The sequence below is a fragment of the Tamandua tetradactyla genome, chromosome 13 (genome assembly GCF_023851605.1).
Source record: "Tamandua tetradactyla isolate mTamTet1 chromosome 13, mTamTet1.pri, whole genome shotgun sequence".
Taxonomy (NCBI): domain Eukaryota; kingdom Metazoa; phylum Chordata; class Mammalia; order Pilosa; family Myrmecophagidae; genus Tamandua; species Tamandua tetradactyla.
Genome location: NC_135339.1, coordinates 43524447 through 43546046, shown reverse-complemented (window position 1 = coordinate 43546046; position 21600 = coordinate 43524447). Strand labels below are relative to the sequence as shown.

Sequence of the window (21600 nt, the reverse complement as noted above, 5' to 3'; positions counted from 1 at the left end):
TAATTGACAGATTGGCACTCTGTTATCTACCTCAGACACATGAATTTTCACTACTCACCCTTGTACAATAGTAAAGTAAATGTTTGGCACTTCATAGTGCAGAATAAGGTCCAACAGTTCCTATCACTAACACTTCCATCTACTAAAGGAGCATTTAAATTGGGGTCAGAAATATTTCTGCTCATGAAAACTTGAAATGATCACAGATTTAAGTGAGAAAATATCATTTGCACATATGTTAACAGAATTACAAAAATAAAAAACCACAGAAATGTAGAGCACAGTGAACTCTAATGTAAACTGTTGACTACAGTTAACAGTTTAATTATAATGATATATTTTCATGAATTGCATCAAAAGTACCATAGTAATGCCAAATGTTAATAATGGGGAAACTGTGTGTGTGTGTTGGTAGTGGTGGGGTACAGGGGAGCTCTATAGTTTCTGCATGATTTTTCTTCAAACCTACAAGTCCTCTAATAAAAAAAAAAATTACAAAAAGGAACCAGACTTAAAAAAAAAAAAAGAGGAATCAGACATTTGCCTATGATGCTTACTGCACTAGGAAATATAATTTTAATTCTATCAGAAATAGCCACAAAATAGGCATCCTTAGTCCAATTTCCCAGGTGAGGAATTGTGGACCTAAACATTAAAAGTATTGCCTGGAGGTCACATGGTAATATCCATCTGCCTGAATCCATAATCTGAGCTCTATTACTGAACTATGCTATATTAATAGAATATGCCCAAACCCTGGCATGTCTGCATAACTGTACTGTCTTCGAGCCTTCAGCCACGTTTATATATATATATATATATATATTTTTTTTTTGCCCATCGTTTAATGTGAATAATTTCCACACATTGTCCTAGATGCCTTACATCATTTCACTCTCACCACTATCATATGATATAAGTTTTATTAGTTCTCGTCAACAAATTGTGGAACTGAGGCTGTGAAAGATCAAATGATTTGCCCAATGTCATGCACCAAGTCCAACATTAAATGAAGTCAACGCTCCTTCCACAGTGATACACTTCTCTCAAGATCTGTAAAGGGCCTGATTTTTCTCATTTCTATCACCATATCGACCAAAAAAGCATTCAATCTAAAAAGTTCTTAAAGAAAGAATTCAGCTATTTCTTTTTCAGCTTTTATGAAGAAAAGGGCATTTTGTTAGTTAGATTCAGTTGTCAACTTGGCCAGGTGAGCATACCTAGTTCTACTGCTGCGGACACAAGCCAATGGTACGTGAACCTCATCTGTTGCTAATTACATCTGCAGTCAGCTAAGAGGTGTGTCTGCTGCAATGAGTGACTTTTGACTTAATTGGCTGGTGCTTAAATGAGAGAATGCAATGTAGCACAGCCAAGCAGCTCGGCATTCCTCATCTCTGCACTAGCAGATCAGCCCAGGTCTTTGGAGATGCAGAAAGAAGTCACCCCAGGTAAAGTTGTTGGAACCCAGGGGCCTGGAGAGAAGACCAGCAGAGACCATCTTGTGCCTTCCACGTAAGAAAGAACCTCAGTGGAAAGTTAGCTGCCTTTCCTCTGAAGAACCAACAAAATAAATCCCCTTTTATTAAAAGCCAATCCATCTCTGGTGTGTTGCATGCTGGCAGCTAGCAAACTAGAACAGGCATTATGATTTTTTGTCTAAAATTTTCAGTCCATGTTAAGCACTGACTACCTACTATGCAACTGAGGTTACAGCAGTGAACAAAATAAGTTCCTTACATTCATGGAGCTTATGTTCTAGAGGAAAATTAACATATAATGAAATATCAAATAGTGTTTCAAAGAAAAGCAAATCAGAGTAAAGGATTGGAGGGTGAAGAGGGTGTGATCTCTTTTGGATAGTGTAATCAGAAAGACACTGAATAGATGACATTAAAGCCGCTAACAGGCATTTAGGTATGAATATCTTATGAAAATAAATCTATAAGTAAACAAAAATCCATTACTCTGTAAGATCTTCTATCTTTTTTTCCACCAGAGTTGGGGGCACATTAGAAACAATGACTTGCATATCCAGTTGATTGACCACAGATACCTGAAAAATAGAAAATAATTCACTTAGCTTTTGCTCACTAACATTTAAATAAAAAATAAAATTATTATTTCTTCTGCAGTATGCACAGACACAGTGGTTTTTCATTTTTAATTCAGGAACAAATGATCTTTTAAACTAATTACACTATCTCTAGTAGATTTTGGAAACTAGCTGTGGTAGTTTGAGAATGATAGATTATTTGTTATCTCCCTAGAAGTTACAGAACTCTAAGCGATTTCAACTATTGTTGATTTTTGCATTTGTTTCCTCGTTTATTTACTAAAACACTAAAGGTGTTCTATTTTTTGCAAATTTGGTTATTAATTAACAACATGAGGATAAAGATAAATGCATTTAGATTTCATAAGGTTAAAGAGATCATATATTCATTGTGGCAGGAACTGCACCAAATTAAAGAGCATAAGCCTCATCTGGGGAAGGGTAGCTTCTACGCAGCTGTAGTGAATAATGCCATGTGGGCTAACAGAGCTATTTTTTGTTAGATCTTTCAATTTTTCAAGAGAAGCAGAAACCCAAAATATTATGTAAAATATTTGAAACCAATTAAAAATATTTAAGACCAACTTGGGGACTTAATAAACTATGTGTGCAGACTCTATTAAGCCAGGCTCTGTTTAATTACTGTACATGAGCAAATACTTAACACGAGCAGTTCCAGCCAGCGCCCTTTACTCTTATTAGGTCTCTATAATCAAATGTCCAAATTTTCTTTAAACATGTAGATGAATGTTAATTGTGTCATTATAAACAACATCTAACTTTAGTATAAAAAAGCATTAAATTTGCAGGTTTTGAGTGATTTTGTCTTCACTTATGCTCCTGAGTGAAGAAAAAGAGAGGCTGTATAGAAATATTTTAATTGTTTTTAAGTTTTTCTTGGTGAAAATACATTTTGAATATCTCTAGAAATCTGTATGTTAGATTTATGAAGCTGTTTTTTCTTTCTTATCTACCTCGTTCTCTCTTTTTTCTTCCTTCTTTTCCTTTTTTTCTTTTTCCTTTTTCCCCCTACAACTTTGTCTCAAGGAAAGGAAAAATAATTCTGGCAAAAAAATCCTGTTGGGGCAAGTAGCATCCTGAGGTTTTATTCATTCTCTTACCCCTGAAGCCTGCATCAACTCCTAACTGCCCTGTCCATTAGATTCTGAAGCGCTTAGGGCAGAGGAGCTGTCCAGCGATTGGTGCTGAAGTGGTTCCCAGATGTTTAACCTGATTGGGTTGTGGATGACAGAGCTTATGAATGGAGGAAGCAGTCAGGGCATCATGGAATATTAGAAGGAGGAGAGAAAGTAGGGCAATTATTCCTCAATTCTGGTTCCTTTGATACAGGGTGGCCAGGGCTGTCTTTCCTGTCAGGCTGCCTTCTCTTCACAGTTATTTGTCTCCTGGTTCTGGGAAGTGCTTCCTTCCTCTCACATCTTTAGGCCTGCAGGGGGAATGAAGCCCTGCTACTAAGACCCCAGGATATTGCACTCCTTCTTATTTCCCTACATTCTGCAAAGACCTTCATAAACAGTCGCATTATTAAACCCTCCTTAAATTACCCAATTTGCACATGAATGTTCTCATATCTTTCCTATGTGATCCATCCTTTTCTTTCTCCATCTACATATGAATAAAGAACACTTAGGTAGGACAGAGACACAAGATGGAAGGAACTTGAGTCCCTGCATCTCCATTTCCTGAAGAGCTGTTAAAAGACAACCTAATTTTTGTGTTATCTGAAAGAGAAATAAAATTTGTTAGGTTAAGCCACTGAAATTTGGGGGCTGTTTGTTACACATTTAATGCTTTGTAAAACTAGATAGTTTTATGTAGGGGCAGGGAAGTTTCAGACTTTCCCTTCACATAAATTTGTTCTGAGTTTTGGTAGCTGATCTCCAAGTAAACTTTGGAATGTAATATGTAATAAATTCATATGCCAGAAACTGTATTTGGAGGCAGAATTTGGCCTTGCAAATACGTGAGATTTGTAAAGCTGTTTTTCTTTCTTCTGCTCTTTTTCCTGCCTTCTAAGGATAGTCATTATTTCTCTTCATTGAAAAGACAAAGTACCTACTCAAAGAAAATTTTAATTTGTTAATGAGCTTTTGGGTTAAATTCTGACTGAACCAACAGTAAAGGAATTAGGATTTAAAATCTTTTAGAAATTGTAAGTATTAAATCTGCAATTTATCAAAAAGATTTTCTGATCTTAAACTTTTGAAAATCATCTTATACATTCTTAAGATATAGAAATAATACATATATATGTCTAGTTCTGAAAAATTAACAAACGTTGTTTTAGACTTACTTATAAATAGGCATTTTTAAAGTTAAAAATCTCCTTCAAGTGCTAATATCTGATTTATGCTGAACATAAATATCTTTGACTATTAAAATGAAGAAAATAAGGTATTACAGTTTACATTTTGATCTTTCAGTGAAATTCTATACCCCTGATTCTGGTTTCTTCTATTGTCTATGGCAAAGATATTTCATTGTTCCAGATTATTATAATTTATTTATTACTTTTTCAGTGTTGCCTTGATGTAAATATCTCTAGATATGCATGTCAGTTTATTACACCAAACATTAAAAATTTTCTCTTATAAATTGCTTAATTTAGCTTCTTATAAGTTGATCACTCATGAAAGTTTCATGTATATTTCTATCATTGCTGTGATCAGTTTTTATAATGGATTCAAATAACTACTCATGGTCAAAAGAATGAAGAGTACCATTTATGAATGAAGCAAATAATTCTAAACACAAAGACTGGTAATTTACATATTTTATTATCTCTAAGTCCTTTTGATTCTTTCTCATAAACCTATCTTTCTTTTTGATTTCATATATGTTCCCATATAGTTTAGGTACTGCTGTCCAATAGATGTATAATATGAGCCACAAATATAAACCACATATGTAATTTTAAGTTTTCTGGTACCCACACCAGAAAGATTAAAAGAAATAGTGAAATTAAAGTTAATTCAATAATACACTTAACCTAATATATTCAAAATATTATCATTCAAACATATAAGCAATATAAAAAAACTTGAGACATTTTAAACATTTTCATACTAAGTCTTTGCAATCCAGTGTGTATTTTTATACTTACTGTATATCTCAGTGAAAACTAGCCACAATTTAAGTGCTCAGTAGCCACCTATGTATATGTGTGTAATAGTTAGCATATAGTCATCATTACTCCAGAGAAACTCATCACTTCTTGCTTGAACTGGTGATTATGCTTCCTAACTGGTCTCTGCAGAAATCTCACTTTTCTTGAAAAGGGGGGCATATTGCAATAGTTTTTAAAGAGAATTTGTATATTCTTCTCTGATGTTACACCTAAACTTAAGTGCTCCTTTCAAGGTTAATTGTAGTACAAAATCTGAAATGATGTCCAATTACCTAAAAATCCATTTATCTATCTTGTACTTCAAATGGATTTTTACTCAAAAGTGAATTTTTAACATCTTGGGCATTGGTCATTTGGAAACTGTTTGTTTACTAAATGATGCAGGTTTTTCAAATGTTGATACATTTCATTATAGAATATTAAAAAAAACGCATGCTTTAAAATGACCACGAATCTCATCAGAAAAGTCTTTAAGAATTAGGATGCTTTCAGGCTCACAGTGGTGAAAAAAAGGTTTCTAATGCTCTCATTTGTGCTTGAATGTTTGATAGTTAACAACAAATACAATTATTATCCTTGGAGAGATAGGATTACTTCATTCATTTTTGTGTAAACACCCACCAAATATTCAAGTCTGAATAATGGTATTTTGTCCTTAAGTTATTCTTACACGTAAAAAGGTATTCCTTGGAAAAAGCAGCTATTTTATTTAACATAATGCTTTATCTAGAGACAGCTATCATTCTTTAGCATAAAGCAGAAGTGCTTTATGCAACCTTCTCATTTAGCACACAAAATATTGAAAAAACATAGTCAAGAGTAGAGATGCATTAAAGTAAGGTTTACTGCTTAATCAAGGATGCAAATTAGTCAAAACCATCTTGCTTATTTATTTATTTATTTGCTTTGAATGTATTTGCTGTGGAGGATATTATGACATCATCAGTGCGAGTGCAACATAGTAAAAAAAAGACCAATAATATCCTACTATTCTCCAAAAGAGGATTTTAACCTCATGAACACCTGAAATGATTTTTATAGCCCTCAGGGTTCTGTAGAGCACACTTTATGAACTGCTAACTACATTATAGTAGAGGGGTCATTCAATTATCAAACAAATATTTATTGAGCACCCAATATATATTACAAATTATTTTAGATGACCAAACAAATATTTATTGAGCGCCCAATATATATTACAAATTATTTTAGATGACTTAGATAAACCACAGAAAGAAACAAATTAGAAAATCTATCTTAATGGAGTTATACTCTTGCGGGGGAAGTAATAAAAATGAGTATGATGTATTCATTGAGAAAGGAAAGCAATAAAGAGGTGTGAAGTTGATGCAAGAGGTTTTAATATTAAACAGGATGGTCAAAGCAGGCTTCATTGTGAAATATATCTCGACGAAGACTTTAAAGAGGTGAGAGAGTTAACTATGAACACACTTGGGGAATGAGCATTCAAGGCATAGGGAACAGTCACTGCAAAAATCTCTAAAGTAAGAACATGGTTGACTGAGAAACAGCAAATCAGCCAGTATCATTAGGTTTGAACAAATTAGAGAGGGAGGACTAGAAGGGGAGGTGCGTGGGATGCCAGATTATAAGAACATGTTTTTCTGAAAGAATTAGGGTGATTTTAGAAGGTTTAGAACAGAGGAGTAACATGATCTATATTATACTTTAAGGGATCACTTTGCTATATAAAACCAGAATTTAGTTGGGCAAAGTTGGAAGCATCGAGTCAATTTAAGGGGCTTGTACAATAATCCATTTAAAATATGTTGGAGTTTTGGACCAAGTTGTAAGAGTGGAAATGTTGAAAATGTGCAGGAAACATATACATTGGATATGCACTGAAAGTAAGAACAGTAGTTGCTGGGGGGCTGCATGAAGTTTGAGAGAAAGAGGAGTTAAGAAATGGTTTTGCCTAAGGAATTCAAAGATGATTAATCATCAGCTGAAATGGGAAAGATTATAGGTGGAACAATGTGATGAGGAAGAGGAGCTCAGCTTAAGAGATACTAAATATGAGGTATCTTTATGATATACCCATATGGAATTGTTCTGTGTACAGCTACATATATGAGTCTGGTGTTTTAGAAAGAGTTTTGGAGTGCAGGTATAAATTTTGAGAACTTTCAGTATATAGATGATATTTAAGTTATGAGACTGAATGGGCTTACTAAGTCAGTGAGTACAGATAGAGAACAAAATTAACATCAGAGTCCTGAAAAACCTCACTACTAAAAAGTTAGGAAGAAGAAAATGAACCAGGGAAGAAGATTGAGAATGAGTGAACAGTCAGTTAGGAGGAAAACGAGAGTTTTGTGGGCTGAAAGCCTGGTGAGTGGAGTAATTAGAGTGAGGTGTTGTTGAGAGTTCAAGTAAAATGAGTACAAAGCATCAGTGCATTTATGAATAAGGAAGTCATTGGTGATGTTGACATGAGAGGTTTGGATGAGTGTTGGAATTATAATTCAAGAGGGTTTAAGAGCAATTCCATATCAAGAGATCTACTCAAGAGAGATCTATCAAGAGATTTTTTGGGAAAGAGAAATATCTCTGTTTCTAGCTAAAGAAGATATGGGCCAGTTGGGTTTTTATTATTTCTTTTAATATGGGAGGAAAAATGTATGCTCACGGGTGTAATTAGATAAAGGGGGAATATTACTTTAATAATGTGGAAAAGACATGGGAAAGCTATTAAAGCAATGTCCTTGAACTGATGAGAGGGAATTGGATCTATTACACAGCTGAAGATACTGGCTCCATATAAAAGGCAGATAATTCATTTAAAGTAGCAAGAAAGAAGGTAAAGAATGTTGATGCAGATCCTATTAGGTAGATGGATTTAGTGGCTGGAATCTCTAGAAGAACACTTGTAAATGCTTTAATCTTTTTTTTTTTTTTTTTTTTTTTACATGGACAGGCACCAGGAATCAAACCCGGGCTTGGCAGGCGAGCATTCTTACCTGCTGAACCTCCATGGCCCGCCCTTTTAATCTTATCTTCAGTGAAATAAGAAACCAGCTTTTTAGGTGACAGTGAAGATGAATGGTTTGAAGGACTGGGTAGAGAGGAGATCGAGCAAAGCAGGAATGTGAGTGGACCAGAAAATATAGTGTCATTATTGGACAATAAGAAAAGCTTTAGTCTTTAATTTATGGTGACACTAGTAATACAATTATATATGCTTTTGAAGAAATGTTCAGTATGAGTATAAGTCTGGAGAGAGGACAAAGTTGGAATTTAAAAGAACTATGGTTTTGTCATGTCAGTATGATTTAGAGAAAGAAGTTGAATGTGTATGTGATTGAATGCTTGTACTAATTGATAATTTCTGGTAAGCAGGAGAGAACATAAGTGGGTAGGTATGTTCCCCATAACTGGGAAGGTAAAACTAGAGTGAACACAAGATGTTAGAGTAACTGGATATATTCAATATCACGAATATGGAAAAGAGTGAGAGGTGTGAAATGGGCGTTATACAGGGGTTGCAATAATTGGCAATGGCAAAAATAACTATGGGATTCAGTTGTTGAAAGAGGATAGAGGGAAAATCTTTGCAGAAAAGACATTGAAGAAATTCAGTTCAGTATGCTGGAAGGGTCATCTCTGCATATAAGAAAATTGCCAAATTTTAGGACAGGAAAATTCTTGGAGTTCACAATAGTATTTCAGGAGCCAATTCACTGAGATACGATGGTGGATGCCTTTTGCTGGGAGACGGCAGCCACAGTGCAGGGCAGTGAGTGATAGAGTCAGATTACGAGAATCAAAGCTGGAGTCTGAGAAAAGAGGAAAGGTTTAGAAGCAGCACAGCTGTGCACTGAGGTTCCTACTCTGCCAGTGGGTAATATGAAGGCTGCAGCAAACCAAAGCAGAAAAAAATACAAACAAAGAAAAGCTGACACATGAGAAGGCAACAAGAGAAGGAGAGACTTCAGGGGAGAACCAGATTTCTATTAGGCAAGAAGCTTTTTACATATTAAAAATCTTAATTTCATTCACTTCTACTGCAAAATTTTCAATGGTTTCCCATTACTTTCAGGAAAAAGTTCCAACATTTTTGATACAACCTACATGCCTTTCATATAGACCCCCTACTTCCATTTCCAGCCCCACCTCTCCTTCACTTTCCCTCTGATGGTCATCTAAACTAAGTAAATATCTGTTGATATTCGGACCTGCCATCATCTCTCTTCTTTTTCGTCTTGGCACATGTTGTTTCCTCTACATAGAAGTCTTATTACTTCCCATATAGCCCTTCTCTTGATTGAAAGGACATACACTCTCTTTATCTTCCCATAGTTGCTTGTAAATAAAATTTTTCTAGGAAGTCTCCTTGTATGCTTAAAGTTGTATCAGAATATATATATATATACATTTCATATTATGATTAATATATATTATATTATGATTTTTTAAAAATTAATCTTCTTTATAAATATATTTTTAATAATTTAAAAATATATACCTTTTAATTTTCACACAATAGTTCATGGAGTCCAAATAAAGCCTGTAAATATCACACTGCTTACGTGCATATTACACATATAACCTAAATAATTATATTGTGTTTGTTGTTGGTTTTTATAATATTTTAATTATACTGAGTGAAGTGACCTTAGATGTTTATCTTAGAGCATCACAACATGCATATTTCAAATGAAGAGGAAGGGAAATGACATTATCTCATATAGTTTACAGATCTCAATTTGACCAGAAATCAATGTCAAACTCAATGCCATCTATGCCCAGAGCATCTTGGCTTAGGGATCAATAATGATTAAAGTAGCCTTTCTTTATTCTACTGCAACTTTAGTGTTATAAATGAGAAAGCATGCAATACAAAGACTAAATAAATATATGTATATTTATAATGTGCATGTCCCAAACGTCAACAACCAACTAACCAAAAAGCTATATTTTTTCCTGTCCTAAACTATATATAGGTATTAACAACCAGGATTAAAACTAATCACATTTCTGTCTTAGCAAACCTGTTTTAAACAAATTTTTTAAGTGCCTGTGAGTTGAAAACACTGACTTTTGGATAAATATCTTTAATTATTGCATGCACTCTCTTTATCTGAAAATTTATATACTCACAAGTACGTCTGCTTTGCCACTTAGACCCTTTCCATAGTCGTCAGTTGCAATAACTTGAAACTTGAAGTAGGACCTCCTCATATTATGGAAAAGCATAGCAGTTTTTATTAGTCCCGTATAGGTTTCCACCACAAATCCTTCTTTTCCCTCTTTAATTGGTGGTATTATGAGTCTGTATGCCATGGCACTATAATTACCAGTATCTTTATCAGTAGCCTAGAAGAGATTAGAAGATGAATATTGTAAATAAGCAGGAAAAATATCTTAACTATTAAAGGTCTTATTTCTCTTTGTAAAACTGATGCTTATTATATATTGATAACATAGTAATAAAGCCCTCCTAAAAGGCTTTTATTTTTCTAGATATCATTATGTAGATTTATAGTTTTAGTGCCTATAAGTTTGAATGGTTGTTATTTGAACCATAATGACTACTAAAATCTGACTACAAAGGACATAGAGAATAACAGAGTCGATAAATCAAGTTTTTTGGTTGTCATGTCTGGTTAAACTCTGGGCTGTGATCCAAATTGGTTTAAGGGTGGGATGTGTTGTTTACCTAACCAATGTCTTGTTGTAATAGACAGCATGTCTATTGTGTTTCAATCTAATATATTTCCTAAAGGAGAAAAAAAATAAAACACTGCTCTAAAACATATACAATGACAATAAAATAAATAAAAACTCAGCTTCTAACAAAGAACTTTAGATATAAATAGAGATCTTAATTACCTAATGACACATCATTATTAGAGAGAGATTGAATACTTGGCCAACTTCCTTTTTCAGTCATCTTGCAGATTGACTAACCAGATTTCTTTCTTTCAGAATGCCACTTCACGATAATTATTTCATAGTGAAAGATTTGGATGAGGGACGGAGGGTAGAAGATTTCCCATGAATTTATACAAGACAATCTGCTCCTCATCTAAGATACTGAATATTTAAGTTACATATTTTCATTATGAGTGGATCTGGTTATCCTTATTTTGACCAATGTATTATTAGACATCATGCACAGGCCCTTATAACTTGCCATTAAACTGCAAACAACTCTTCAGAAAATAATCTGATTTTATAATAAAAAAATCTCTCTAATTACATAAATCAATGCTTTCCAATAGAAACATTTTGTGAGGATTGAAATGCTCTATTTCTGCTCCATTAAATGCAGTAGTCACTAGGTACATGTGACTATAGAAGATTTAAAATGAGGCTGATGTAACTGAGGAATTGAAATTTTGATTTAAATTAAATTTAAATAGCCAAAGTTTATGTGTGAGTGGTGAAGTCAGGATACAAATAATTACAATATTAGTAAATAATAACAACTGGGTATTAAAGTGCAATGTGAGCCTGAATCTCTAACTTCAAAATCCATGTGTATCCTTAACCATTTAAATAATTTCAAGGAAAGGCTACCTAGCTGTTGGGCAGGGTAACTCAACCATCCAGAATTATCACTTCAGGATAAATTATTTCATGAATTTTCTATGAAGTTAAAATTCTCAACTTTATTAAAAGAGAAGTGCCAATTACCAGCACATGTCTTTGAATGGTCTGTTTGGTTTACATCATAGCAGAGCTCATTTAAAGGAAAAAAGAGAACAAGGAAAAATAGTTATCAAAGTTTTTCTTTTTAAGCTTTGAACTGCAAGTTCTATTCATTTAACAAAGCATAACACAAGATTTAAAGTATATTCCCAACTAAAATTAAAGTAAGAGTTTAAATCAAGTAATCAAAGACGTTTTTCTGCATAATATAATAAAATTTGGGACTAATGACAAATTAGTAAAAAATTTGATTGGATATTTTCTTTAACTTCTGGTTAACATGGGCATTTTCCCTGAAACTTTTTATAATCAATACAAGTCTTATTCAGGTATAAAAACATGCAGAAAAAGCATGAAAATTGTAAGAACACACATCTAAAAATTTTTGAAAAATATACACATATGCATGAACAGCACCCAAATCAAGGAATACATTACAACATTTCAGAATGCTGCTTGTGCACCCTTCCATTCATATCTGCCTTCTTCAGGATAACCATTTCCCTGAATTCTAACATTAGCTATGTCTGTTTTTCAATTTTATATTGATTAAATAATAATATATGTTCTTTTTTCTGTTTGACTTCTTTTATACAATTTTTTATTGTTGTTAGATTCTAAGTCTTTATATTTTAAAATAAATTCCATATAACACTACAATCACTATTTAGAAATGAAAAGATAGTGACAACAAAAATCAGTTGATTGCTTGTTGCATTCAGCTTCGTTGCACAGTTCTTACTGATTAACTTTCAATTTCAGTAAACAAGTAACACTTTATAGTATTCCTAAATTATTCAATTCTCATAGTCACAAAATGACCATATTTGATCTCAACAGATTAAAGTGTGCATTTTTCAAAAACATGACTTCGCTGAATCACTCATTTAATGCAAAAGTTTGGATTAGTAATTTTGACTCAAAATTAGTCATTTGTAATTAGTCATTTTAACTCAGAAGTATCTTTTTTTCTATGAATTTTCATAGTTTATTTGGAGCAAATTGTCAAAAATGGGACAGTTTTTTAAAGTCATGATTACTGGAACTTTTAAATTAATGGATAACTCAGTTATGATATATAGGTATATATACATGCAATATGTGCAATATTCGCTTTTAATTTCAATTTCTTTAAGTGGGTTTAATACTCTTTGAGAGCTCAGAGATCTTATTTCAGGATGTTCTTTGGGGGTGGTTATCAGGGTCATTATCATATTCACCCTCTGAAATCTCCCTCCCTCCCTCTCAAACAAATGAATATTTGAACTCTAATAAGTTAAACAGAGAATGACGAAAATTCCAGTGGGTGCTATCGTCTATGAGCAATTATGAGTCTAATTCTGAGTGTGGCTCAATTTTCAACAAACACACGCCTTAGGACTTAAACTTATATATCAGATATGAACTGATCTAAATGGGGTATATACATCACACCATACACAATTTACAACTGAATACATTTTTACGAAATAAATAACAAAATATTATATATGCAAACATATACAGAGTCACACCAAAGATAGTAATACCAAGATTGAAGAGAACAAAAACATCTTCTAGAAATGAAAATATAATCATTTAAAGTAAGAATCTAGAGACGGGATTGTCAACAGAGAAGGCACAGCCCTTAAGAGAAAAATAGTGTAAAAGATATGACCTTGAATGTTTCATAGGGAGACAAAGATGAAAAACATGAAAAAAATATGTTTGAAACAGAATTTAGAGTGAGAAGGTTTAGAAAACACCTAATCAGAGTTTCAGAAAGAGAGAAGAGAAAAGGGCACACATTTTTGCAGAGCTGATAAAAAACACCTATCCACAGATATAAGAAGACCAATAAATCTTAAACTAAAAAACAAAACAAAACAAAAAAACCCAGTACCCCATGCCAAGAACCACGCACATAGAATCTGCAAAATACTCAATTCCTCTCTCCAGCCTAAAAGCAGAGTCTTAGGAAGACTTAGACATAGGAGACTTTCAACAGCAATTTTGAAAGGGAGATGGTGAAATATCTTCAAAGAACACAGAGAACATAATTCATTTTAGAATCCTAGATCTAACGAAAATGTTTCTCAAAAATAAGGAAAACAAGGGTGAAATTAACATATTTTCAGACAAACACAGAGAAACTTTACTATGAAAAGATTCCCATCGGAAAGTTCTAAATTACATATTTTGCAAAATGATTCCAGATAGAAGATGTAAGATTTAAGAAGATATAGAAAAGCATAGAAAACAGTAAATATGTGAGTTCATTTATACGAACATGTACTCCAAATCTACAGTACAATAAGTTTTTTCATGTGTAGTTAGAAAGGATAGATAAAATATTCAACCACAGTAATTTATACTTCAGCAAGGGAATGATTGAAGTTAAATATTTTTAGGTTCTTATGTTGTTCAGGAGTGGGTGGGACATTGATTTTTTTTAAATAAACATTTTGGAGGTAATCCTTAATTAATAGAATAGGCTGTAAAACTTCTTGAATATATTCGGAACACAAGAGATAAGAAAAAAAACTTTCAAAGGAAACAAGAAAGGGGAAAAAAAGAAATGTTGAAAAATATAGGACAAAGAAAGAAAAAACAAAATAGAATGATAGGGAAAAATCTATTATAAATTATGACAAACATAATTCAATTTTCGGTTAAAAGACAAGGTTAATCAGGCTGGATAGAATACACTCTGTTTTACTATATAAAATATTATGTCTATATGATGAAATGTGATTTGAAATATAAGCCAAAGTTCATTTATGTGTTTATTTACAATTCTTGTAATTTCAGGTAGAAATCTACCTTTCTAGCTTTTTTTTGGCAGGGGAGAGGTGGCATGGGGCATGTAGAATAAGAGAGATTTTCAAATTCTAATAATAATAGAAGTTAAGCCTGATGCATGTTATGTGGCTGAGAACAGCCTGCTTGAAAGGGGCCTTATTACTTACAATCCCATTAGGGAACTTAAACATGAATAAAACATAATAGTTTGTCATCTTTCAAAATGAATTTAAACTATTATGAATATAATCCGTATTGTTTTATAATTTACGGAAAATTTATAGACGTATTCTATGAAAGGCAAATACAAATATCGTAACTCTATTAATCATCAGATAGTAAAAAGGGGGCACCTAAGAAGTTTGGTTAAATTAATGCCTAAACATTAAAACTAACTCATAATGGAAAATCTTAACAGATCAAATTTATTAAAGAAGCAAAGTCATTTCATTATTTCATCAACTTCTTTATAATAACAAATTTATTCTGGTTTCATGACACAATCATTTGGGAGAGGTGACCCCGAAAATGTGATTGTCTGACTTTTTCTTAGGCAATAAAATCAGGAAGTTTTATGTCTAAAGTTGTTCTGAATAATGAAAGTCAGAAATATTCTAATTATACTTACTGAAATTGGTTTTCCAAGTGAAAGCTTAGATATAGGCAACCACTTTACTCATTTCTAAGATCTCCTCTGGAATTTTTAATGCACAAAGGGGCCCAAACTTAAGAGAAAATCACCAAATAATGGCCTATATTGTGCAGGGGAGGAGGTGAGCCTATTAATTTTCTAACAGCCTCAAAAACCATTCACTTCTGCTGCTTAAATGAATATTATGGCTGCAGAAATATTGGTGGAATAATTAGTAGAGTCCTAAAAACTTCCAAAACCCATTAAATTCCAATAATACTAATTTTTACTCAGCATATCTCTCAGTTATATTAGTTTTTTATTTTCCTTTACTAATAGTAAATGAAAATATTGGAGTTACATATGAATAATATTGTACTGTGGTATTTTTTAGACATTTTTATTTAAAATCAAAACTAATATAACAGAGATATGCTGAGTAAAATACAAATTGGTGCAGAAACAATGGTGTAATAGCATTATGTAGAGACACGCAGATCACACTTTGAATTACAAAGTCTCTTACAGGGGCTTAGAATTTGTCAAAATTTATTCTCCATTGAAAGAGAGGGGGCGGGCCGCGGTGGCTCAGCGGGCAAGAGTGCTTGCCTGCCGTGCCGGAGGACCCCGGTTCGATTCCCGGCCCCAGCCCATGTAAAAAACAAACAAACAAACAAAATATAATAAAACAAGAAAATGTTTAAAAATGTTTCCCTTCCTTCCATCCTTCCTTCCTTCTCTGTCTTTCCTTCCTTTCCTCCCTCTCTCTAAAAAAAAAAAAAAAAAAAAAGAAAGAGAGGTAGCAAAAAGCACCAGACAACATCTATTTGAAAAATTCAAGAAAGTTTCAAAGTGAAGAAAAGTAAAATGTTTCTTTCATTATTTTTTGTTTATATATTGAAACATTCTCTACTACAGAAGGCATAAGAATTAAAAAAAAGCAAAACTTGGGCAGGCCATGGTGGCTCAGCAGGCAGAGTTCTTGCCTGTGATGCTGGAGACCCGGGTTTGATACCCGGTACCTGCCCATGCAATAAAATAAAATAAGCAAAACTTGAATTTATGCAATAACTAAAGAATTTATGTTTAATTTTCTTTTCTTTTCCTAATAAAATATTTTAGAAAATAAATATCTTTACCTTAGAAATACTTATGTTCTTTTCCTCATTATTGTAAATACAATGATTGAACATACATCCCTCAATGACACTTTGAAATGAACTCAAATAATTATTCCAGCTTTTCATCCATGTGGAAAAAGTAATAAATTCTGTCTTATTCAATAGACATAGTAATGAAGGAAAAAAAACCATGTACAACTTGAGCCCCTTATGGGAGAGAGATAACTAGTTTCAATGTTAGTTTTGAATAACAAAATGTTACCAATTTTTATGAAAAATACATATTCTTAAACTGTTTAAGAGCTTTGTACATTTTGTAATAATTGTGTAGTTACATCCTACATTTTTCATTGTTCAAAGCAAATTAAATGACAGACCCATTGTTTCTAACTCCTGCTCCTTAATTACAATAAACTCAATCCAAAATCAAATACAGTTTCTTCTCTGCTCCCACTCTCACATCTTCTGGCTAGCATACTTGATCCTCTTTCTGCATTTGTTCATGGTGAAGACATAATCATTGAAGGGTTAAACTGAGTTAAAAAACCCTCAGCATCATCTTCAACTGTTTAATCTTGCCCCCTGCCCTCCTACTTACAGTCCATTTGTAAGCATTCTGCATTCTATCTCTGCAATATTTTTCAGTTCTGTTACTCTCTGCCAAGCTGACACTCCCCAACTTCAGACTCACATCATGTTTTACTTTTCATTGGAGCAACAGCTTACAAATGACTGCCAGCCCCCAGTTGCCAGAAGATGCACTTTAAAACAAGCCCATGAATTATTTCCGCTCTGACCCCAGTTTATCTTTCCAACTTCTTTCTCTGTTTGTTTATTTTTCAAAACACTGTACTACCTATTTTTCCTGGACAATCTAAACTCTTCCATGATTATAAACTTTGCACACATGGTGTATTCTACCCGAAGTGAAATGTCCCTTGTCTGTTAGGCCAGAGGTTGCTCACTCTAGCATATGGTACAAATCTCCTACCCTGATCACCTCCATATGTATATATATATATATATATAATGGTGAATAAAGCAGTCAAACCCCAGCTTAAATGAGGCTACTTTTCTTAAGAGTTTCTGAGATCCCTGGGGAGTGTTGCAGCCACCCACATGTTTCCAGTAATATAGCTGTATGAACCTAGGCAAAGAATTCTGCAGACTGTAGTTCCTTATCTGTAAAATGGGGGGAAATAGGACATGCTGAATAGGTGGCTATGATATTCAATGGGATATATAGTAAATGGCACAGAGTAAACACTCAAGAAATCAAAGTTTTTATTGTTCCTAAACTGTTGCCTTCTTTTCTACAAATATTTTGTAGCTATTTGGCTGATCTCTTCTGTTTCTTGCCACTTATTGTACATTTATAGGCACTTATCGCTCTCCACCTTGTGTGTATTTGTGTGTAAATCCATAGGGAATCGACTATGTTCTGATTTATCATTGTAGCTCATAATCCTCATTAGTCAGTACCTTGCGTATAGAATGTAATTCAGAAATATTTTTGGAGAAATCAATTTTCCACATGGAAAATGCATTTATTGCTATGTTTTTAATGAATACCATATTATTTAAGCAAAAGTACCTAAATGTGGAATTTTTGTTGTGATAAAAATAAACTTAAACCATAAGCAGTATTATTAAACACAGAAATATTTTAAATAGATAAAAGTCCATAAGCATCTATGAATGGTTTTAAAGTCACCCAAGAGAACATCAGAGTTACCAAAACCTAAAAGACATTTCTAGATCAAATTCATAGTTAATGAAATTGCTAGGATTTGTTTGCTTATTTGTTCATTTGATTGTTTTGTTTAGGCCAAAACATAGCATTGGTCAACCTGTTTTTTGGTCTAATATAAGTATTTTTTCAGCCAGCAGCTGGTACTAAGAAAGACTGGCATGATGAAATGTAACTTGAGTTCAGTACCGCAAAGGATTAGAGGAACAGAAAATTATAACCAAGCCTGATCTGGGCAAAACCCAAGAAAATCTGAGGGTTTATCCTGTGCCCTGCACCCGGTTAAGCAATTTATAAACAGGGTATCATTAAATTCCTGACTCTGGTGGGGAGATATGACCACAAGTCTCTGCAGATACTGAGCCTGGTGAGAAGAACTGTAAATCCTTGACTCCAACGCTCAATCATGGCTTTCCTATACCCAGAGTGTAGTGAAAGCAGGATATGGTGGACTGAAGAGAATGGTCAGGTTCCCTACTGCAGACAGAGTGACACCTGTATTACACTGATAGGTTTCACTAAAGTTGCAATTGAATATCTATATTTTTTCCTTCTGTGCAGATAATAACAGAGTCCAGTAGAAATCAAATGAAGACATGTAGTTTCATCTCCGTATCTCTTTTTCAAGGGCCAAGCAGAACACAAACACTGGCAAGGAACAGAGGCAATTTATATCCTTATCTGAGTGATTCGGCTCCATTAAATGACATGTTGAAAAAGAATGAGATGTTTTAATTGCATTTATTGCTAATAAAACTGTTATGATTTTAGGTGAGATACACATTCTCAATGTGTTCTTTTCATTTCTCATTCGTTATCCATAATTTCCATGATAATTATCACTATAATGTATCATTAATATGCTCAGTAGGTACCATAAAAGGTTATGTGTCATGCTGTAACACATAAGACAGAGAAGGACTGCTTCATTTTTCAATTTTTAAGGTAATTCATTTTATAATTTTGAAATATACTTTGTACACAGATCAGAAGTTTCTATTAATACTTTTTCTCCGGGAAATGACATTTTGGCCGTACCTATACAAAAAGGGAATGATATAAGGGATCCCCATAATAATTTCTAAATTGCTGGCTTTTTCCAGTCTGGAATTATCCTTTCCATATAGATGTAGCACCTTTGTTTTAAAAAAAAAGTCTATTTTACAAACTTTATTGCCTTCTTGATTTTTTTTCTATTTTATTTTCCAGAACTTTTCCACTCCTCAGATATATACTGATTACTATAAGATAAACTTGCCCAATTTTATTGTATGGCAAGATAAGGATCAAAAACCCCAGCATATCCATGTTTTAAAATACTATTTAAAATAAATAGTATTTAAAAACTCTTCTCTAGATAAGTCTACACAGGTGTTACCTGAAGATTGAAAATTTTCTTAGCTATGCTGCCAGGTTGTTTTCAGAATCTAACACTTGCATATATACAGATCTTTTTTCCTAAATTTGCTATGACTACCTGAAAGGGAAATACCACACCATTGATAACTATTGAGAAAAATGCATACAAAAGTACTATGTAACACAATACTAAGATGATACTGCTCAATCAAATTGAAATTAATCTGGTCAATGGCTATATAAGATAACTATCTAATTTAAAACATACAAATAGTTTGGAAAAACTGTTATCATTCCTCAGTAGTATACATATTTTAGTGAAAATATTACACTAAGATGTATTTCAAAGATAGACTTAATCTTGGCATGACATAATGGAAGATATTGTTCTTAACGTAACTTTCAGTATCATATAACTTATTTTATCATTAATATAAGTACAAAAATTGGCTTTCTGTAATGATGTTAAAGGTTAAATCTGGAAGGATAGGTTTACTGTTTTGTTTCAAGGACAATGATAAAATACTTGAGCATCCATTAGAACTGTGTTTCAATGACTTATATGCACTGTGATGATAAATTTAGAACATTTTGAGCTAGAGATTACTACTATACTAGAGCTAAAAAGAACTACTCAGATGTAATAGCTAACAATGACCATGAATCTTTATTGAAAGCATTCAAGGAGTCAGCCGCCTGAATGACTCATTTATTTATTTTTCATAAGAACTTTGTGAGTAATATTATCATCACTCTGCAGCCTACATGTTGTAAAGAAATTAAGAAACTTGCCAAAGTTTTCATGATCCATTTGTGACTAAGGAGTGTCTTTCTCATTATGCTTATGAAAAAGAGCCACAGATTTAAACATTAAAACTTTACTTTTTGTCCTTTACATTCTGGCTTCATTAATCCTGTTTTTCATGATCTTGGGATTTAGCTTATTAACAACATTTGATTATGCTTTAAGTGACATCGATTTTAATGTAAAGTTTCTTTAGTAACTCATGTTTGGGAACAGGAGCTACTATTCATGTCCTGCCCACAGGGGTGCCTTCTTGTATTTACTTCGGGGTTCAATCCCGTCCACACTCTAATTTTAACTGTGATTCCTAATATTGAATTTTTTTTTTTTTTTAAAGTCCATTCCTCAAAAGAAGCTGTCTTAGTATCAATGGGTGTCCCACACTGAATTATTCCTGTAGGGAATGTGTTCTGATCACTCCGTCCTTCTTTTCCTGTGATGCCAGTTCCCTGCTGAGTATCTAAATCCTTACACTTGCCTCCGCTAAGACTTCAAAGTGGTCTCTTCATTTATTTTTCCTGCCCCGCTTAGATTCCTTGTCAATGTCCCATATCATAAAATTATAGCAAGGCTTCACCAGTCAAGCAAGGATCTCTAAATCTATTTCTGACCTGTGAACATGATTAAATATTTTTGGGTCCAAATTTTATCTCTCTGGCTTATAATCCTCGATGCTGAAACCAAGAACCAGAACAAATGTATATGCTTGTCCATACTGAATTCTACTCCCTCTATAGCCCCATCTTCTAAATCCAAGCAGCCCTAAACTATTATAGGTATCTCTCCATGACTGCTACCAATAATATAACATTGCAAACTATATTGCATTAGTTCATTGAGCATTTAAAAATAGATAATTCCTTTTTATTAACTAAAAAGACTTTTATTGCTAAAAAATGCAGTAAACTTTGCAGATCAACAATCCCTCAGCTTTTGTCAGAATTCTATTATCCTCCCAAGAATAGCTTAAAATTACAAGGAAGTTGGTAGTCTCCTTCCTTTTGTTGAATTTAGAGCTTTTAAAACATTTTTAAAATTTGTATTCCATTAAAAAAAATATATAACTCTGTAGCTGCAATTGTCTCTTTTTCTCTACAGTGTATTATAGTCTTTTCATGGGATCCCAGCCACTAACTCTCTTTCCAGCATCCCTTCAAACCCATAAAATTTAGGTAACAAGTAAACACAGGATCCTTAAAAATTAAAGTCATAAACAACTGCAGAAATACTGAAATGGCCTGACACATCTAGAATTTAACTTATGATACAGTGTA

At 33.2% G+C, this 21600-nt stretch overlaps 1 protein-coding gene across 1 annotated transcript in view; it reads right to left on the bottom strand.

The window, feature by feature from the left end:
- The window catches only part of PCDH15 (protocadherin related 15), a 1748268-nt gene that overhangs the window by 43392 nt on the left and 1683276 nt on the right, over positions 1-21600 (bottom strand). Inside the window, exons 29-30 of the mRNA XM_077125289.1 lie at positions 10326-10541; positions 1968-2056 (exon numbers count right to left, since the gene is read on the bottom strand). Of these exons, the coding sequence (XP_076981404.1) occupies positions 1968-2056; positions 10326-10541 (305 nt within the window). The remainder of the gene's footprint in view (positions 1-1967; positions 2057-10325; positions 10542-21600) is intronic.